The sequence below is a fragment of the Fundulus heteroclitus genome, chromosome 3 (assembly GCF_011125445.2).
Source record: "Fundulus heteroclitus isolate FHET01 chromosome 3, MU-UCD_Fhet_4.1, whole genome shotgun sequence".
Taxonomy (NCBI): domain Eukaryota; kingdom Metazoa; phylum Chordata; class Actinopteri; order Cyprinodontiformes; family Fundulidae; genus Fundulus; species Fundulus heteroclitus.
This window is the reverse complement of record NC_046363.1, coordinates 31,511,138-31,530,683: the sequence shown is the minus strand read 5'-3', so window position 1 is coordinate 31,530,683 and position 19,546 is coordinate 31,511,138. Positions and strand designations below refer to the sequence as shown.

Here is a 19,546-nt window from a genome sequence, read left to right as displayed (position 1 = left end):
CAATATAATTTGAGGATATTTTGTTTTTTATTTGCTATAAGACAATTATCAGTTAACAAAAATAACATTCTTGAAACATATAATTTTGTGTGGTGTGTATATATATATATATATATATATATATATATATATATATATATATATATATATATATATATATATATATAGGACTGTCTCAGAAAATTTGAATATTGTGATAGAGTTCTTTATTTTCTGTAATGCAATTCAAAAACATGAAATGTCATACATTCTGGATTCATTACAAATCAACTGAAATATCGCAAGCCTTTTATTGTTTTAATAATGATGATTATGGCTTACAGCTTAAGAAACCCAAAAATTCTATTTCAAAATATTAGAATATCGTGAAAAAGTATACTAGTAGGCTATTCAACTAATCACTTGAATCGTCTAATTAACTCGAAACACTGCAGGGTTTCCTGAGCCTTGAATAAATACTCAGCTTGGTTCAGTAAACTAAATCACAAGTATGGTAGTGGTTAAGAGACGACATAAGATTCTCACAGTAACTGGTGTACTGACCATGGCATTACTGTCCTTGATTGGCCTGCCAATTCCCCTGACCTGAAACCCATAGAGAATTTGTGGGGTATTGTGAAGAAGAAGCTGAAAGACACCAGACCCAACAATGCAAATGAGCTAAAGGCCGCTATTGAAGCATCCTGGGCATCCATAACACCTCAGCGATGCCACAGGCTGATTGCCTCCATGCCACGCCGCATTGATGCAGTAATCTGTGCAAAAGGATTCCCAACCAAGTACTCAGTGCATTAATGGACATTTTCAAATGTTTGATTTTGTTTTGCTGTTATAATTTTTTTTTTACTTGGTCTGAGGAAATATTCTAATATTTTGAGATAGGATTTTTGAGTTTTCTTTAGCTGCACGCCATAATCAGCGATATTAAAACAAAAGTTGATTTGTAATGAATCCAGAATGCAGTGTTGTATAAAGTACTGAAATCTCGGAGTCAAGTACAAGTATAAGTACCTCTCCAAAATATGACTTTGGTAAAAGTCCAAGTCAGTGACTGAAATGTTACTTGAGTAAAAGTCTTAAAGTATCTGAAATGTCTTGTACTTAAGTATGAAAATTACTGTAAAAATAGATGTACTCAAGTAATGTAATGAAAAGTATAAGTAAAAAGTAAAAGAAGGCAAATGCCTTCGTTTTTTATATTTTGGTAAACTTTGAAGGTCAAATTCACTTATAATATAAACAACTAAGTGCAGGAGAAATTTAGACCAAGTTTAGACAGAAAATACAACCTTTTTATAAGCTTTCAGTTTTCCTTCTTCAATTAAGGTGCTATACACTATAAAATTGTACACAACTAAGTGCAGGCAAAGGGGGTGTATACTAAGAACATGGTTAAGTGATAAACCAGGCTTAGTTAACCTACAGGAAGTGGTAAACCTGCTAATAGCTACACCTGTACCCAGGCCAGCTGACAGCACAGTATTTTTGAGGCTACACATTTATTTCTGGGTATTTCTTAAAATGGATAGAGCTACATTAACTGTAGTGCTGTCAACACACATAAGTTCACTTTAAACACACATCCAAGTTCACTTTACTGATTTAGAAAGAATTCAAACACTAACTTAACTTGCCATATATCATTATACTCGGGATTAATATATTGTGATATGCTTACGCTAAGACTTGTTTGTAGTCTGACCTGTGTTTGGCTTGTTAGAAGACTTAGATTGTCTATTAAAAAAATAATGATACTCAGACAATGATATATTTTCTTTTTGTCATTTTTCTTCAAATTAGCTATTTAAAACCATCCTCAAGAATACATGTTTCTTCATGGTATGATAATAAAGCCACAAATTGACAATCATGATAAGAGTATTTACAGGATGCAGGTTATCCAAACGCTCTCAGCCTTAAGAATTAAAAACAAAAAAATAAATCTAAAATTATGTAAAAAATTAAATTTGCTCACTACTTCAAAAGTTTTTAAAAAAATAAGCACGTCATACTTTCGCAAAATAAACCAGATGGTGCCATCTAGTGGCGACACAGCTCAAGTTCACTGTACAGACTAGTAAAAATTGTATCTTTAATGTAAAATTACATTTTATGACATAACATTTGCATAATTGAAGCATAAAAGCAGTCAGCTGTACAGCATACTATAGGCATCTCTTAAAGAAGGAAAAAAAAGTTTTTCTATTAGTACTTTGTTCTGCAAGTCTCTAAAAACAGTTATACGACTAAAGATTAAAAGCAAAAAGTACATTTAAATTTTCATAATTTCATTTTTTTTAAAATCACAAGTACAAAAAAAATAAAGTACATAACAGCAGAGAACTCTTAATCTACATGAACACATGCAAGGTAACTGAAACTGATCAAAAGTTCAAAGCAATGACACCAAACTGTAGCATGTTTAGCTGGACTTGTCAAGATGCAAAAACACTAACAAGAAAGGCGGTCGGTTAAAAAGGACTGAAGATCTAGAATTATAACTCTGTACACATTAAGGCACTTGTGGCAGCCACATTTGTTTATACATAAAAAAAGACAAAGATTTGTAGCTCCTTGATAAAATGGTTTCATATTATATCGAACATAAAATAATCAGTTATCAAACATAAAAATCAGGACATCAGATAAAAAGAGGGAGTAATATATACAATGTTAGAAACCAACTGAATCTTTTTTGATAGGTTAAAGTCGCATTCAAGATGTTCGGTTTACACAACCAGGCTCTCCCGGCTCACAGCTCCATTCTGAAAGACAAGCAAAACATGTACGGTTTTCAAATGTGTTAATAACTTGAATTTAAATCTAAGCTGCCTCATACTTTGTGTGAAAGAGGAGTTGCAGTAAAAAAAAAAGTTTTAGGTTTGAAACAAAACAGTTTTGAGTTGACATTTCATTTGTCTTAAACATATTCTATTAGATATCTCACTTTTGTAATCCTTAATGAAGACCCTTTACTTAACATTTTCCTAAAGGCTGCCAACATTTTCAAATCCAGCATGTTCAGAGGTTAAAAGCTCTAGATATTAAAATACAGAAACTATTCTGGATTTTACAAACAGACACAGTTATCAGTAGTACTGGGGTGCCCCAGAGAATTATTAGTCCTCCATTTATTTTCACACTATATACTAATGATTGTAACAGTTCTTAGTGAGGCCAATATGTGGTTAAATTTTCACATGACAGTTGTTCTCCGCTTGTTAACATCCTGTTCGTTTCCAGGAAGTCATAAAGCTGCAGTGGACAAATCTGTGGGTTGTATATATTTAGGTGTTTTTATAGTAACTTCAATTGGAAAACACACATAGCAAAGGTTAACGTGCAGATTCATCAGCGCCTTCATTACATAAGGAGACTGACTGGTGTCTCTATGGACATGTTAATGTTTTACAAAGCAAAAATAGAATATATTATTCGATACGGTATAACAAGCTGGTTTGGAAATCTAAAAGTAAAATCCATATCTGAGAAAAAGACTCTGCTTCAGACCACAGGCAAAATAATTGACACGCAGGCCCTCAGGAACTTTTTTCTTAGGAAATCATTAGGCAAGCAGACAGCATGTGTAGCTGATTAGTTTCTTTACAACATTGTGACCTATTTACTGCTCGGATTTCTGAGTTTCTAGTCATGGTCAGGGCCGGTCAAACTAAAAATTATCTTTTTCCGGGCACCAGCAGATGTCACTGCAAAAAGGGAACTAAAATTAAGTAAATTTTTCTTCAAAAGAGTGTATTTGTCCTTAATTTGAGCAGGCAAGTTTAAACGATCTGCCAACAACATCTTCGTCATCTTATTTCAAGTGCAGTATATCCAAATAGCTTACTTTGGGGGTAAAAATACTCATTCCAATGGAAGAAATTATTATTTACCTGCTCAAATCCAGAACAGAAATTCATTTCAGGAAAACCTTCTTACTTTTAGTTCCCTTTTTGCAGTGTATTCAGTTTATCTCCACAATAAATATCAGCCTGACATCTGTCAAATGGCATGACGTTTATAAGCCGTGACTTACTTTGCGGAGGTTCGTTTTCCTTGATAACTCGCTCTCATTGTCACTGTATGACGGCGGTTGAGGGGGTGGGTAATCATTTCGGCGATCAGGATACCCTGAAGGTGGGCTCACAGGAAGTGGTGGGGGCCCACGTGGACCCCTTCCCCAGTCTGAGCGGTCACTCTGGCTATCCAGTCGCTCCTGGCTGCGTGCCCTCTGCTGCTCGCCCAGCCGTTTCCTCTCCATGGCCTCTCGCAGGAGGCCGTCGTCGTAATCTTCCCGGGCCCCCCTTGCGCCACCGCCATACCTCCGATCCCTCTCCATCTCCATGATGTCGTCGCGGCTGTGGCTGCGGCGCCCCGCAAGGCCGCTCTGGGCTCCTCCGTCTCTTCTTCTGCGATCCTCGGGGGAGTAGTCCCGGCGTCTCCGGTCATCATAGTCGCGATCGTAGCCGCTGCGAGCGCTGCTGCTCCACTCATCATCAGAGCTGAAGAGGCATGGACAAGAATATTGTTATTATTGCATTTCACATGTCGTGGTGGAATCTCTTGAACCAGAACCAAACTTTCAATGGTCCCGACTCTCCTGTTACAAGACTATGAAATTGAACTACCCCTCATTAAGACATCCTCCTCAAAATCATCAAGAATTTCTTCTTTTTTTAATAAGTGATCAAGTTCTATTTGCTCTCTGAAGGTTTTCAAACATTGAGTTTAAAGAACGTGGTTGATGTTACACACTCCAGTGAGAAGTCTGCACACACTCATTATAGGCAGACCAAGCAGGGGAATCCCACCACATTTAACCTCTACCAATTCCACCCAAGAAGAATGGTCAAATTTGTAGCGATTTACTCCAGAGGCTGGTTAAAACTACAAAAAGCAGGCGGTCACATGCAACTCATTTGCAACAACAGCTTAGAAACTAGCTTTCTAGAAAAGTTGTCCCCTTCGTATCAATCCTTCATGGCAGTCTTGACAAGGGAAGTATAGTTACGTATAAGAGCTTGGTATGTTTTAATACAGCAAGAATCCATCCATGCTTTGACCAAAATCTGACTGAGATATACCTAAAATAAAACATGTTTTCAGTCAGAACAGGTGGAGCAGAGATGCAGAGTATCTTGACTGATTTGGCAGTGGTTCTACAGTGTCATGATGCAGTAAATCTGGTTTCGTTTATTAAAAAAAAAAAAAAAAAAAAAAAAAACAAGGGAAACTCCCACGATTCGGTTATGCAACAGCTGCTGTAAAGTGTGGCATCTTACTCAAACGTCAACTATAAAAACCATGGTTACCAGACAGCTCGATTAACCTGTGGAAAAACAAATACTTGTCATTCCCTGGGCGCGTAGATTAGGAAGCTACACCCAAATCACAAGTGCTGTTAAAAAGCACTTTGATTGATCATGCGAGTTATCTATTAATAATGCCCATACAAAATTTAGTAATAATGAAAACCATTTACAAATGTTCTACTGTTACATCACTGGGTGAGATAATGATGACAGAAACCTGAAATCTGATGAGAAATTGGGTTTGCTTAGGAGAGTAAGACTTACCCTCTCCTCTGTCTGGGCCCATCTGGGCCTCTGTGCGGCGGGTAATCAGGTCTGTCCCGTCGTCCAATGTCATCAAGGTTGTCCATGGAGCGGGAACGGACATGGCCGCCCACGGGACCTCCACCACGGCGTGGGTAGTCATCACGGTGTCGGCCTTGCTGGGAAACGCTGCTGATGGTGCTCATGGCTTCATCTTGGTCATAAAGTGTGGGCATAGGAGGACGACCCCCGCGGCCTCGGGGTTCCGCGCTGTCATGCAGGGAGCTGACTGTGCTCATATTATCCACTGAGAACAAAAACAGGAGAATTAACAAAATACAAAGAAAGTTTTCTGCAGGAATCACATGTGAAATTTTCCTTAAATTTGAAAAAGTAATTATCTCCTCTTACACAAACTCAATTTCACATGATTATTGGGAGGGGGGGGGTTGGGGGGAGAGAAAATTTCATGATGGTTTTATTATTATTATTATTCAAAGATAAATAAGAATATAAATGAAAACTGGGAGCACTTTTTACACACAAGCAGAGTTCTTTATAAATCTAAACTTCAAAATAGTTTAGATCCTTGCCTAGGTGCAAAATACTCTGTTTCAGCTCAAAATTTCAAAAGGTTTCTTTAAACCAATTTGAAACTAGAGAGTAAATTCAACACATCTGACAGTAACCAGTTATCTCTGAATGATCAGGGCATGTGGAAACTGGAATGTGAAACCACCACAGCACAATGAACCTGATTAAAAGTTGTACCCAATGCATTCTGGGAGAGCAACGTTGGTTCAAACAGACTCACAGGTAGAAAAAAAAAAGTTTACATAGATGTAAATGACTTAATTTAGTAATGACTAATTTGTAAAAAAAAAAAAAAAAAAAAAAAAAAAAAACTTAAATCTTAAAAGCTTTTGTCTATAGTGAGTCGTAACAGTGTACCATAGGACCACAATCAACCATATGACATTTGGAAGATTAATCTAAATTATCTTTGACAATATAGGTTGTACACAGGTAAACTTGTTGTAGATGTTGTCATAGTACCAGACATAGACCTTCCCAATACTCCCTCTCATCTTAGGGTATTCATGGGACATTAATTACTGGTAAGCATGATTATTTTTAGACAGAACTTGATTAACTACTTCAGTCATATATGTCGAAGCCAAAGGAAAGTGGTTAGTGAATCTGACAGAAAGGGGATTTCTGTTATATCTATATTTAGCCACGGGTGGGTTGTGGCACACAAGTATTACAGAACCACAGGAAGTCACTTACAGCGACTGTAGTTAGCAGGTCTGGATGGGTCTAATGAGGCCAGCTCCTTCTCCATGTAGTAAATGGCACGGGTTGCATTTCCCTGTGGGTCCACCTGGATACGATAACCACTACGAGCTGCAAATCCAAAGAAACACAATTATCACAAAAAAAATAATAATAATTGTGCTACATCACAAACATGTCTTCATCTATCTAAACATCTCTGACCAGGAGCTGGTGCCTAGATATTCGGTAACAAAACGCTACAAAACACTGATCCCTGTAGCTCAGATCCCATCTGACCGAAATCTGGGAATACCCCTGACTGAGTTGGGGACATTATGGAGCAGTTTTTAGCTGGTCCAACTGCTGAACGGCTCAGATTTCCCTCAATACAACAACTGAAATACTGTTGCTACTTCTGGTGTGAAATGGGTCAGCAGAAATGTTTTACTGGGTAGCAGGTAGAGACGGGTGTAACAAATTAAAATTTTTATCACATGATTTTGAGGTAATATGACGACAATAGAAGAGACACGTAATAACTTAGCACTCGCAGTTGGCTTTAATTCTACTACTGTGTGTGGAAGGTATATAAAGATAAATCCTGCTCTAAGAATAAAACATACTCATTGGGAAAGGGGGCACTTAACAAAAAAACATTAGATTTTGGACTCTAGCTGCTCAGAAAGAGAGAATAGTCAGCGACAGCACACAACATTACCAATCAACAGTGAGCAAAATATCCTATTTGGAAATACTGTCATTTTCGATGCTTTAATGAAAGGACATGTCACCTTTACAAGCTAAAGAGCCAATTCTGCCCTCATTCAGCTTCAACAAAATATATTTTTTATAATATTTATCAAAAATGATTTAAAAAGGAAAATAAAATACTTTACAGTTCCAACTAAATGACAATAAAGAATACAAATTATTGCTGGTCCTTTTATTGTCATTCTGTTGTGAAAATTCCAAGCAATCATTTAATGAAAAACCTGAAACTTCTAAAGCCTTGATTCGTTATTGTATTTAAAAACATTAGCTGGTTATTTATAATTTTTTAGCCTCAGAGGAATCATTGAAGGATCCAAAGAGCCACTTGGGGTTTTCAAACATCATAAATCAGACTCGGTTGGTGTTAAAGCGATGTTGCCTTGCAGCAAGAAGATTCTGGGTTTAAGTTTCAGCTTGGGGTCTTTCTGCATGGAGTTTGCATGTTCTGCCTGTGCTTGTGTGGGTTCTCTCCAGGTTCCTCCCACAGTCCAAAATAATGATCATCCATCCATCTTCTTCGACTTATCCAGGGTCGGGTCGCGGGGGTAGCAGCTTCAGTAGGGAGGTCCAGATGTCCCTCTTCCCGGCCACTTGGGCCAGCTCCTCCGGAGGAATCCCAAAGTGTTCCCAGGCCAGCCGGGAGACATAGTCCCTCCAGCGTGTCCTGGGTCTTCCCCTGGGCCTCCTCTCGGTGGGACGTGCCCGGAACACCTCACCAGGGAGGCGTCCAGGAGGCATCCTAACCAGATGCCCGAGCCACCTCAACTGGCTCCTCTCGACGTGGAGGAGCAGAGGCTCTACTCCGAGTCCTCCCCGGATGACTGATCTCCTCACCCTATCTCTAAGGGAGAGCCCAGACACACTACGGAGAAAACTCATTTCAGCCGCTTGTATCCACAACCTTGTTCTTTCAGTCATGACCCAAATCTCATGACCATAGATGTGGGCGGGAACGTAGAGCTTTGCCTTTTGACTCAGCTCTCACTTCACCACAACAGACGGTACAGCCCCTGCTTCACTGTAGACACAGCACTAATCCGCTTACCCACTTGGTAATTTGTCCTTTGTGTCTTTATGTTGCCTTGTGATGGTCTGTTGATCTGTCCAGGTTGCCCCCTGCCTCACACTCAATGACCGCTGGAGATATGCACCAGCGCTGAATTAGGGGTTAGTCCTGTTGGATGCCAATTTATTTATTTATTTGTTTTTTTAAGTGTGACCAAAGGGGGTATATTTTTTAGATAAATCGTTTTATATAAATAAATCAGCTTTCGATGAGAATAACTGTTTTGCTAAATTATTTATAGATTTCTAAAGTTAATATTCTGGAATGTGGGTGAGAAATCTAGTTTCCATTCATTAAGCCAAATTTTCTCATTTTACAACAAAGAAAGGCCTCGGGAAACAATAAGATGGAATTTCCATAACACTGTAACCAAAAAAACCCCACTAAGATTTAGTGAGCAGGGCAAGAACACCCACCAAATCCCACATAACTAACATGACACATCAGATGTGATTTTCCCCTTACTCACTGTGGTCTACTCCACCGTCCTGCAGCAAAGGCACTTGGGACCCCTGACCCACTGCAGAGACAATACCAATGAATGAAAATAAAATAAGATTAAAGAAAGTGAAATATTGCTCAAACTTTATGTCATTATTAAAAAGGGGCCTAAAAAGGGGTCAGGTATTTTGATCATAAAAAGAAAATACAAAAAAAAAAAAAATATTCATCTTTAAAACAATACAGACCAAGCATTCATCCTGATAGAGTTTACTTGTTCTTTTTGAGCCTGAAAAGAATTTTGCACGATCAGCAGACATAAATGTTCTTGTGCAATCTGCTTGCCGTACCATGGAACTATCAGGAAGCAAGATGGCGTGACGCAAATACTATAAGAGCCAGTAGATTGTGCTGTAATGCCTTTGAGTAAAGTGGCAGCTTGGCGTGGTCAAAGACTAACCCGATCTACACGGTTAGGGTTCTGGGTATTGCTGATTCACTCAGCTCCATCACAAACATATATTTCTCCTATATGTAGACTCTGCATTGAGAGCTGAATCTCACGTTGACGCCATATTGGAAGTGGCATAGTGGGGCGACTCAGAGAAGATCCCTCACTCATGTGCTGCGTGGAATTGTACCAAGCGATTTAAAGTACAAACCAGATCTACTGGCATTATTTTTCATAGGTAAGAATGAAAATATACTTGCGATTGTATTTATTCATAATAACTTAATTCTCTCCCTCTCCTCATTGCTCGCATTCGCAATATCGTACTACCTGTCAAGTGGTCTTGTTGTGGTAAATATACATAAAAGCGCTTAACTTGCTGTAAATAGAGCTAAAACAAAGTGTAAAATACAGAAATAAAATATAAGCCAACAGGTCGAGATAATTTAATCAGAAAACCTTTGTACGCAACCACAGAGAGTTACTGGCACATAGATATACATATTCACAGAAGATGACTAGGCCTCTTTAAAGCAACATTTACACATCTTCATATCCCCATGAGAACTGAATAAAAACAGGAGTTATTAAAAAAGAGTTTAAGTTTTACATTTACCTGAGCTGGCCCCATCGTACTCATGGCCGTAATGGTGTTGGGGAGGTCCACCTCCGTTGGGTACGGGGAGCAGGGGAATGGCGGACTGGTTACCCTGTGAGCCGCCGTACACAGGCTGAGCATACATACCTTGCCCATAGAGTGTGGGAGCATACTGACTGGGTATGCCTTTCTTCACTGCTTTTCCTGCCTCGTACACTGCAACATAAAGGGAGAGAGCAGATTATAATAGGAAACAAAGTAGCTTGATAGGTAAAAAGAATTTCAGCACCAGTAAAGCACAAGATCTGACCATGTACATGGGGGGGGGGGGTGATCAAAAAGGATATTTCAGTTCAGATTCAGTTTAAATATATGGCAACAATACACAACAAATTCAAATCTAAACAGCTCATTCCTGCAAAAACTACGGTATGCAGCTTTTTTTTTTTTTTTTACGTTTTTTCCAGATACATGTATGGGTGTTTATTTCTGTAGATGAAAACTTCAGTAGGTTTTCTACTTGCTACTTACATGCTCGTGGACAGCAGCAGCGTTCTGGGCAGCAGGGACAGCTGACGTAGCAGCAGCATGTGTGTGGGCAACACTGGCACCAGCAGATCCCGATCAGCATAAGGAGAAATAGGAAGCCCAGAACCACCAGAAGAACCAGGAGCCAGTCTTTGTGGACCAAGGGGAAATAGGATATCATTAGTTACATAATTTATAAACTTACAGTCTGCCCCTATTCAAGAAATAAAAAAATAAAAATCACACTACTCTGCCAATAAGCCCAAAAGGTATTTATAAGTAGCTATTTGTAGCATGTGTAAAAAAAAAAAAAACAGCTACAAATTGGTACTACATAGCAAACATAGCAAGGGGAAATTAATCGGAAGTTTAAAAAAAAAAAAATAAAAAAAAAAAAAGATGTAAAAGACAACAAAAAAAAAAAATCCCCAAAAACTTCACCTACGCAAAACAGTAAATAAGAAAGTCTGTGTTATGTAAAGCCATTTTTTTCCTACTGCGCTCTGAGTCCTAACATGTTAATGTGAACAGTTTAAGGACTTGTCAAACAAGTAAATCCAGTATACTTTGCTTGTCAGTTCAGGCAGCACATAACACAGACACGGACACAGGGCATGAAATGCAAAACATCATTTGGAGACAGATAAAGATAAAGCAAGGTGTACAGAGTTGTTTCTTTGCTGAGCTCTGAAAGTTTATAGCAACTGAAACCGCATTAGAACCAGAAACAATGCAGATCAGGAGATATAAAGAAGTATGAAAAAAAAGGAAACGATTTGAGGAACCTCTATTCAAAAATCTGCTTTTCAACCTCAGGATTTTGGCTAGAAGGGCATTGTCTTTCCAAGTGCATCATAGCAGACAATACACTGCTAGTTGCTCTCATCATCCCGTTTTGAAGACGTTTAACACAGGAGTTCAAAATTATGGATTTTATTTAAAAGAGCACCCAAGCATAACGCCCCTCACTAAAGCAGCCAGAGAGGACCGACTCGTCCCATCTCTACAATGAAACCTAATACCCCCAACTATCCTTTACTCAGCTGACACAAGGGGATTGTACTACCTTCCATAACCAGTAAGTCAATGCCAGGCAGGAGGTCAGTAGTATTTGACTTTCTTTCTGTGAAAGACAGATAAAGCTGCAATTACTTTAGGGTGGTATCTAACTCTGCTGCCTACAAATTCTAAAATCTAAGTTTGTATGAAAAATCAGGTTTGTGGTAAATATCTTCTGTTATGTCCATAAAAGCTAAAATAGCTCAGTCACTCGCACATTAAGCCTCGCCAATGCTGCAAGTTTCTGCAAGGTTTGTTTTTGTTTGAACCTTTTTACCTTTACATTTCTGAATGTGTAATCATTTTAGTGGATGGAAGGAGAAATAAGAACAGAGTTGGCAAAAGAAGAGGAAAAAATGGAAGTGAGACAGACAAGAAAATGCATTCAAATACAAAAAAGAAAACTTACCAAGCACAAGTACTTCTGTGAAGTCTTCACCATTTCCTGAAAGATCCTGAGATGAGGTCACAGAGCAGACGTAGACGCCGCTCTCCCCCCATGCAGTCTCAGCGAGGTTAAGGTCTGCCTCTGTGGGAGAGAATTTATGGATTACATTTATGTTACATAACTGTATTGTAGTATTTTAATATTTAATGCAAGGAAACTTGAGAAACACACAGGTTGAAAGAATGATTTGAATTGAGCTTGCTTGTAATTGTTAATTGGTGTCGGCCCCTTTTTAGTACAACTTTAGGCGTGCTGTTTGTGTACTCAAGTTTTACATTTGTTGTTAATATAGCTGTTTTTTTTTGTCCTGTTGTTACTTTCGAGATCCTAATACTACAGGGTTTCCCGCAGCGCTATCTTGGCGAGGCGGCCGCCTCGCCAAACTCAGGCTACCGCCTCGCCAAAATTCCAAAAAAAAAAAAAAACGAACTCATGCTTGCATGTTAATGCAGTAAGGAGTAACTGCAGAGCTGTGTGGGCGTTCTGACTGTGGCGGCGTTCCGACTGGGGGCGTTCCGACTGTGTGGGCGTTCCGACTGGGCGGTCCTTCTGCGCACAGACATGTATACGTAGACGCCGCGTTGTCGGGTGGGAGGCGTGCCGACAGAGCGGCCATCTTAGGTCAGACCAAGGTGCAGTCAGACACAATACAAGTCAATTCAGGAAAATGTACTTTATGTTTTCAGACACTGAATCCGGTCAATTCTCACCCGTTTTCCAGATAAATCAACTGACTGAAAACGTCACCCCTTTAGGGGCTACATAGGACCAATTGATTGAATTCAATTATTGTCTAACTTAATAAATTATTTCGAATTTGTATTGAAAGTAAGCAAACTTCCAGAGCTCCGTCCGAGGATGCCCGATTTTTGCTCCGCTTATGGGTGCGCAAATAAAAGGACACCTGTTTTTTATTAAACAAACCATACATTGAAAAATATTGCAGAGTTACACAAAAGCATCCGAACCTTTCGTCCGTTGAAAGGCAGGTGACAGTCCGGATTTTGAATGCCCCACACGCATATTTGTCCTTCTTTTTCAGGCTTTATGCTAGGAAGCGGATTTTCTTTCCCCAACTTTGCCTGGCTCCATGCAGCAAAATGTCCAATCGCCTACTCGCTCGGATCTGGTTTTTACCTGGGATTACATGTAATTAATACGCTGCGCTGCAGCTGTGTGACAGAAGCAGCGCTGTCAACTCTGCCTCTGTATGCTTTCTTTTTTTTTCTACAGTCACTGGTAAATTTCGTGAGTTGTTTTTTTTTTTTTAGCTTTATTTTTGAACGTGCAGTCGCATATTTGGGGTGTTTCTCCAGTAGAAGCCCTTATCCTGACAGGACAGAATTCTATCGTAGGCTACTACATATAATAGTCATAATAGTCCTCGCGCTGTTGCTTTCTCCTGACACCGCGAGCCGGTTAATATCTGTCTGCATACAACGCCGTTATTATTACAAATCACATGTGGTCCCTAGGTCCTCCTCCTCCTCCCGTCCAAACCCCATCCCCCACCCCCCGCTCCGCGGGTCGGTCAGCACAAAACGTGTCGTCCCCCCCTTAACTCACCGCCTCGCCTAAGCAAATTCCTGCGGGAAACACTGTACTAGGTTTATTAGTTTTTTGCTTTGATAGAATGCTTGAAAAATTATTCAGTGTATAATTTTAAAAATTCGCTGCACCGTCCGACACAATGTTTCAGTGTCTGTTTACAGAAGAAGTTTACATACACTATGAACTTGTTCACTAACCACCATGGCCAGTGGGAGCAGTGGAATCTCAGAAATCACTCTGGTCTTATTTCATTGTTCTGAGGCCTTCCTCTTCTTCTCATAGATTTGTAGGAAAGCTTGCTAACAGGATACATAAACAATAGCAGAGCACATGTGCATCCAGCATTCAAAAATGAACAAGGAGCTTGCATGGACATTGACCCCCCCGAAATTTCCCCTTTCTACAGCTGCACCTTTTCTTCGAAGTACTGGTGCATGTATGAACAAGCCTCCACTGGGGAGAATAAGTCTCCACAGCCATGCAAGACTAAAAAATTAATAACAGTCAGCTGAAGCACTGACTTCAACTGACTGCTGTGTTAAAGTGTAAGAGTATAATTTTAACTAACTTTACAACTTTCAGCGTAATGCACTTATGCTGGAATGCACTGGCAAGAACCCTATATTGTAATATTTGTTTTGTGCAATCTATCAAAGCATGCTTTAAAATTATATTTACCACAGTTTTATGAAGCAGAACACAGAGAAGTATGCTTTAAACGGACAACAGGTCAACACCTAATGTGCATCAGGGTTCTTGGAGCAATAACTCATCAGTAATTTTTTTATATCAGTTCCTAAGCATTAGAATGTCTGTCACATTCTCTCATTCTTCACAGCACCATTCCAGTACACTAGTGTGCACGCTATCTCTGCACATACCAAAAATGAATGCGACATTTATTTCTGATCTATAAAATCCTCATTGTATGACAACCATAACATAAACATCATGGCTTCACGTTATAAATGCATTTACACAAAAATGCTTAACTAGTTGTATTTAAAATAACATTATTAGTTAGAATTATGTTACTACATTTCTCATTGAATTTTTTCTTCCTTAATTAAATATTTTTCAGGTGCCTACAGAATAGATTATTTTACATCTTCGTTGTTTTGCTCCCAACACAATATAACAGAAATATAACAGAATGATGATTTGTAGTTAATTAGTCAGGCTATTTCCTCAGTTAGCCGATTAGCGAAAACTACTTTTATAATATAGATCAGTAAAAGGATATATGTGGTGCTATATAACTTTCACACCTTTTTCTCTTGTTTTCCCCCACCTAAAATAATTTCCAAACAACTGAAGTTGTCTTTTTTTATAAGCAATAGATAAATGTAAGAGCCTTCTTTCAGCCAGCTGAGCACCAGTGTGCAGCAGCAGTTTGTTGGGGACAGCACTACACAAATCTTTGTTTCATACAAACTGGAGAAAAGGTTTGTTATGTTAAAATTGTGGGTTTTTAGAAAATTGGTATACCTTGGTACTATAATGAGCTTGTGACTAGTGCAAAAACCTGAGAGGTAAATGTATTTTTTTAAACACTACCTGTATTCGTTTCATCCAGCTACCTGTCAACACATCACTTTGAAAGGCAGATCTACAAAAAACATTGTCTATACCAAGTTATACCATGCTAGGACTGTGTTAAACTATTGTATAAAAACAATTAAAAATTGGAAAATGGACAAACGTTAACCATCAGCATGTTGGAATGTGGGATTTGTTGACCTCATCATGTCTAATACAGAAACCCTAGTCTTTATGAACACTAGTATGTTTCTTTCTTAATAAAAATGTACTAAATAATTGTTTATTAACTTACTGTTTAAGATGCTGATCTTGCGCCCACTGTAATGGTCGCCAAGCGTAATGGCATCGGCCTGCTTTGATGCCACAATGCGGACTGTTCTCTCGCTGTCAGCACACTCGATGTTGGGGTTATAGTTGGGGTTGTTCTGAGCCAAGACGTTCTCCGCGCTGCTGGGGTTCAACGATGCCTGGATCGGGTCCCGGCAGTAGGATTTGTACTTCCATGTTATAATAGGGGCCTGAGTGGCTGTTGTTGTGAAGTCACATTTGAGAATGGCAGGTTGGAAGAGAATGACAACATGTCTCTTGACAGGACATTTGACCGAGACGGCCAGAGTGGACTCTGGAAAGTTTAAAAAAAAAAAAAAAAAACACAAAAAACATGAATAAAAAAAGCTTATTGTCAAATTCTGAAATGACTTTAGCAACCTTGGGCATTTTAAGGTGTGGTACATAGTAAACAACGTTTCTTCATCTTTAGTATCACTGAGAGTTGGCAGGATGAGTCACAGGCATGCTTCATTCTTACAGGCTGACTATATTTCTCAAATGATGTCTATTACCTTACCACAGAGAAATATCCTGTAAGGCTATGGAGTCAAAATACACACTTAAGCTTTTGCCCTTACGACATTTAGCAAATGCATCTCTGTTCAAATACTAAAACATTGGCTAATATAGAGATCTTCTCCTAGGGGTTAGCCCAGTTTCCACAAGCCTGTAAGGCCTAACAGACCTGTGAAAAGATCAAAATGGAGATTCAACTAGGCCTATAAAACAAATTTAAGTGGAATAACTGTTTCCACTCGAAGTGGTTTATAAAAAAAAAATCCAGCTTAATATATTTTACATGCCAATGTTATATTTCCAATAAAGTTTAAAAAGAAAATGCTGCTCAAAATGCCAATTAAACAAACCCCATTTCCTGATACATCTTCCCGTAATTCCCTTGCAGAAATAACCAGAATGGAAATTTTCCATGACACAAAAGAGGAATTAAGAACAAAACACGAACTAAACGCTTTTTGTATTAAAACTGGTTTCATTGCACAACTTAGTCATGTGCGGACTGAATACATAGTGTTACTGTAGGCGACCAATAATTGTAACAAAACAGAAAACAGTTCATTCTCTCTGTCTGTACAAACAGTTGTTTTGTACGGAAGCGCAGAAAAAACAGCGGCTTTTCACGGAAGGGCCCACCCTTGTCTGGAGGAAGAACAGGCCAACTCACCTGTCGCCATTAAAAGAGCGACGAAGACCGTCCAAAACATTTTCAATCTTCTTCTTCCCTCTGAGACTTGATCAAAACGCACTCAGCACGCACTCAAAGTGAGAAAAAAAAAATTAAGACTTTGGAAAAACTCAATTGTCCTCAACCAGGGAGCACCCACTCCATTTTAAGAGAAATGTGGGCGGAATGCATCAGGTCTGAGGAACAGTCAACAGGTACATTTACAGACAGCCTATGTTTCGAAACACGGGGGGTGATTCCAAATCATTTCATTGTTTTTCTTTCCAATTCTTCCATATTTGACCACCAAAACCTAGATTTGGGAGTATTAAACCGTGTAATTTGTTTCCATCAGTTCGCTGAGGGGAAAGCGTAGCCAGAAAAAAAAAAATAGTTCTACATTTTCTTCAACCCGGGACTAGTTGGTACGACCCAAGCGCTGCTATCAGGCCAGAGTTTGTTAATGTTTCTCTCGGTTGTTGCTGCGGCTTGTTTGAAAAGCAAGCTTCACTTTTGTGTCGTTTAGAGAAACCTTGCTGTTTTTATGATGAGTGCACATTAAAACTTGTATTTCTTTATACTATTTTTATATATAATTTAATGATCACAATCACTGTAAATGTAGTAGAGAAGGAAATAATCGCCAGTCTTTGCTCCCCTGTTTTAACAGTGACGTAGGACATGATAGCAGGTGGCCAAGATAAGGTAGGGCAATAGACAAGGGAACCTAAAAGAATAGTGCATTGTAATATTTAACACAGTTGCAGCTCAAATTAGAACATCACTCAAACCTTATTGTATTTCCATTTATTTGAGACACAATATCTCAGTTAATTTTGAAGAGTGTGGCTCACAACTACTAAAGCCTTAAAACATCAGTTTCTCAGAAAGTTTTATTGTTGCATAAGACCTATAAAAAGGGTTTTCGATGAAGAAATGCAAGCCTTCTGAAATGTTTGTCCATGTTCAGGACAGCAGGGCCCGGTGTGAAACTCCAGTCCTTTAGGGCTCCAGTCCTGCAACATTCAGACATGTCCCCAATCCAGCACACCTAAATCAAATGGTTAATTTATCTCCTTAGCATGTTATACAGAAGACAGGTTCCACAGATACCTGCAAGTGACCCCATAATTAATTTCAGGTGGTGTTTAAGCACAGACCCAATCAATAGTGGCTGTGCTTTTAACCACCTAAAATAAGTAGACACACGATAGCCCCAAGGTGTGTGTGTGTGTGTATATATATATATATATATACACACACACACCTTGGGGCTATCGTGTGTCTACTTATTTTAGGTGGTTAAAAGCACAGCCACTATTGATATTGAGATATATATATATATATATATATATATATATATATATATATATATTTGACATCCCTGGTCTACATTGTTGGTTTTGTTGTTTGTTATCTTCCTCTTGACAGTAGCCCATGGAGTTTAGATCAGGCATGTTAGCTATCCTGCACAATGATTGATATATATATATATATATATCTATCTATATATATATATATATATATATATATATATATATATATATATATATATATATATATAGATATATCTATCTATATCTATCTATATATATATATCTATCTATATATATATATATAGATAGATATATCTATCTATATCTATCTATCTATCTATATATATATATATATATATATATATATATATATATATATATATATATATAGATAGATAGATATATCTAGATATATCTATATATATCTATATATATATCTATCTATATATATATATATATATATATATATATATTGTTTTTTTTGGGGGGGTTTTGCCCCGCTTTTTCATGTAATCTTTACTTATACAGGTTGTTTCATTGAGATCAGATAAAGTTACAAAGACAGTAGCAACACAAATGATTAAAACATTTGACTCAAATAAACAAATGCTAAATCACTTGAAAAACAAGAGAAAATTTAATAGGTAGATTTTTATTTTATTTGAACAAGTTTAAATTGTCCATAGGACTCAACGTGGATAGTTTCAGATCCTGCAGTAGAGTCAACCTTTGTCTGAGCCCATGTCTCCAGTGCTGAGCTTAAAGCAGCCCCTGTCCTCCGTCACACAGCCTGTTGTGACATCACCGCTCTATCAATTGTCACTTTCTGGATCCAAGCTGAGCCCCTGGAACCTCAGATCAGGAGCATTGCTGCCATCTGGATTGTGAGAGGGTTAGTGGCTTTACTTTTGAGTTCACCACTAACCTCTTTTTTTCTCTTGCATTGTTTCCTGAGTTTGCTCCTGGCTGTTTCCTGTTTCCCACCAGCAAACTTCTTTTAATAAATCTTCTTAAACACACTCCATGTTCAGCTGAGATTTCTGTCTGTGGTGTTACAAAAACCCCGCAGATTGCATCAAGTCACTGACTTGCAGCATTCATTCCTCCTGGATGAGCATGTAGCGACAGTGCACAATCGCTTGCAGTGTCGTTGACGTTGCAGCAATTCCTGAAACCGAGCATGCGTGTAGCAACAGCAGAGCAGAAAACTCCTATTTAACAAGAAGAAACTCCAGCAGAAACATGCTCAGTGTGAACAGCATATTTTCATGACCGACTGGGGGTTAGATAAGACAAGAGCATGGACACAAAAAGAACACTGAAGCACTGGAGTAATTTACTCAAAGAGTTCTTTCTATGTGAAAGAAAAGTAAAGGTTTGGTGGCGATAGTAGCTCCTGAAGTGGCCTCATCTAGGAGAGAGACACATC

The 19,546-nt window shown here is 38.5% G+C and overlaps 1 protein-coding gene across 2 annotated transcripts; it reads right to left on the bottom strand.

Moving 5' to 3' along the window:
- Positions 1 to 2,070: 2,070 nt before the first annotated feature.
- On the bottom strand, positions 2,071 to 17,005 carry lsr (lipolysis stimulated lipoprotein receptor). 2 transcript variants are annotated; one of them, XM_012881949.3, is made up of 11 exons: positions 16,802 to 17,005; positions 15,581 to 15,910; positions 12,157 to 12,276; positions 11,755 to 11,811; positions 10,692 to 10,838; positions 10,179 to 10,376; positions 9,140 to 9,190; positions 6,846 to 6,962; positions 5,577 to 5,862; positions 4,037 to 4,502; positions 2,071 to 2,765 (listed from the first exon to the last, which is right to left on the bottom strand). In XM_012881949.3, exons 1-11 carry the CDS (start codon positions 16,839 to 16,841, stop codon positions 2,730 to 2,732), a joined length of 1,848 nt encoding a protein of 615 aa, XP_012737403.1. In that variant the 5' UTR covers positions 16,842 to 17,005; the 3' UTR covers positions 2,071 to 2,729. The 2 variants fall into 2 exon arrangements, with proteins under 2 accessions (XP_012737403.1, XP_012737404.1); XM_012881950.3 differs by lacking the exon at positions 11,755 to 11,811 and having other exon boundaries at positions 16,802 to 17,002.
- Between the last annotated feature and the right edge of the window lie 2,541 nt (positions 17,006 to 19,546).

Excerpts from the sequence above, each read along its gene's own strand:
- lsr (XM_012881949.3), bottom strand. The coding sequence starts at position 16,841 with ATGTTTTGGACGGTCTTCGTCGCTCTTTTAATGGCGACAG. Across the intron at positions 4,503-5,576 it reads GGGCCCAGACAGAGGAGAGG|CTCTGATGATGAGTGGAGCA; the intron begins GTAAGTCTTACT and ends ATGCCTCTTCAG. Across the intron at positions 2,766-4,036 it reads GGAAAACGAACCTCCGCAAA|AATGGAGCTGTGAGCCGGGA; the intron begins GTAAGTCACGGC and ends CTTGTCTTTCAG.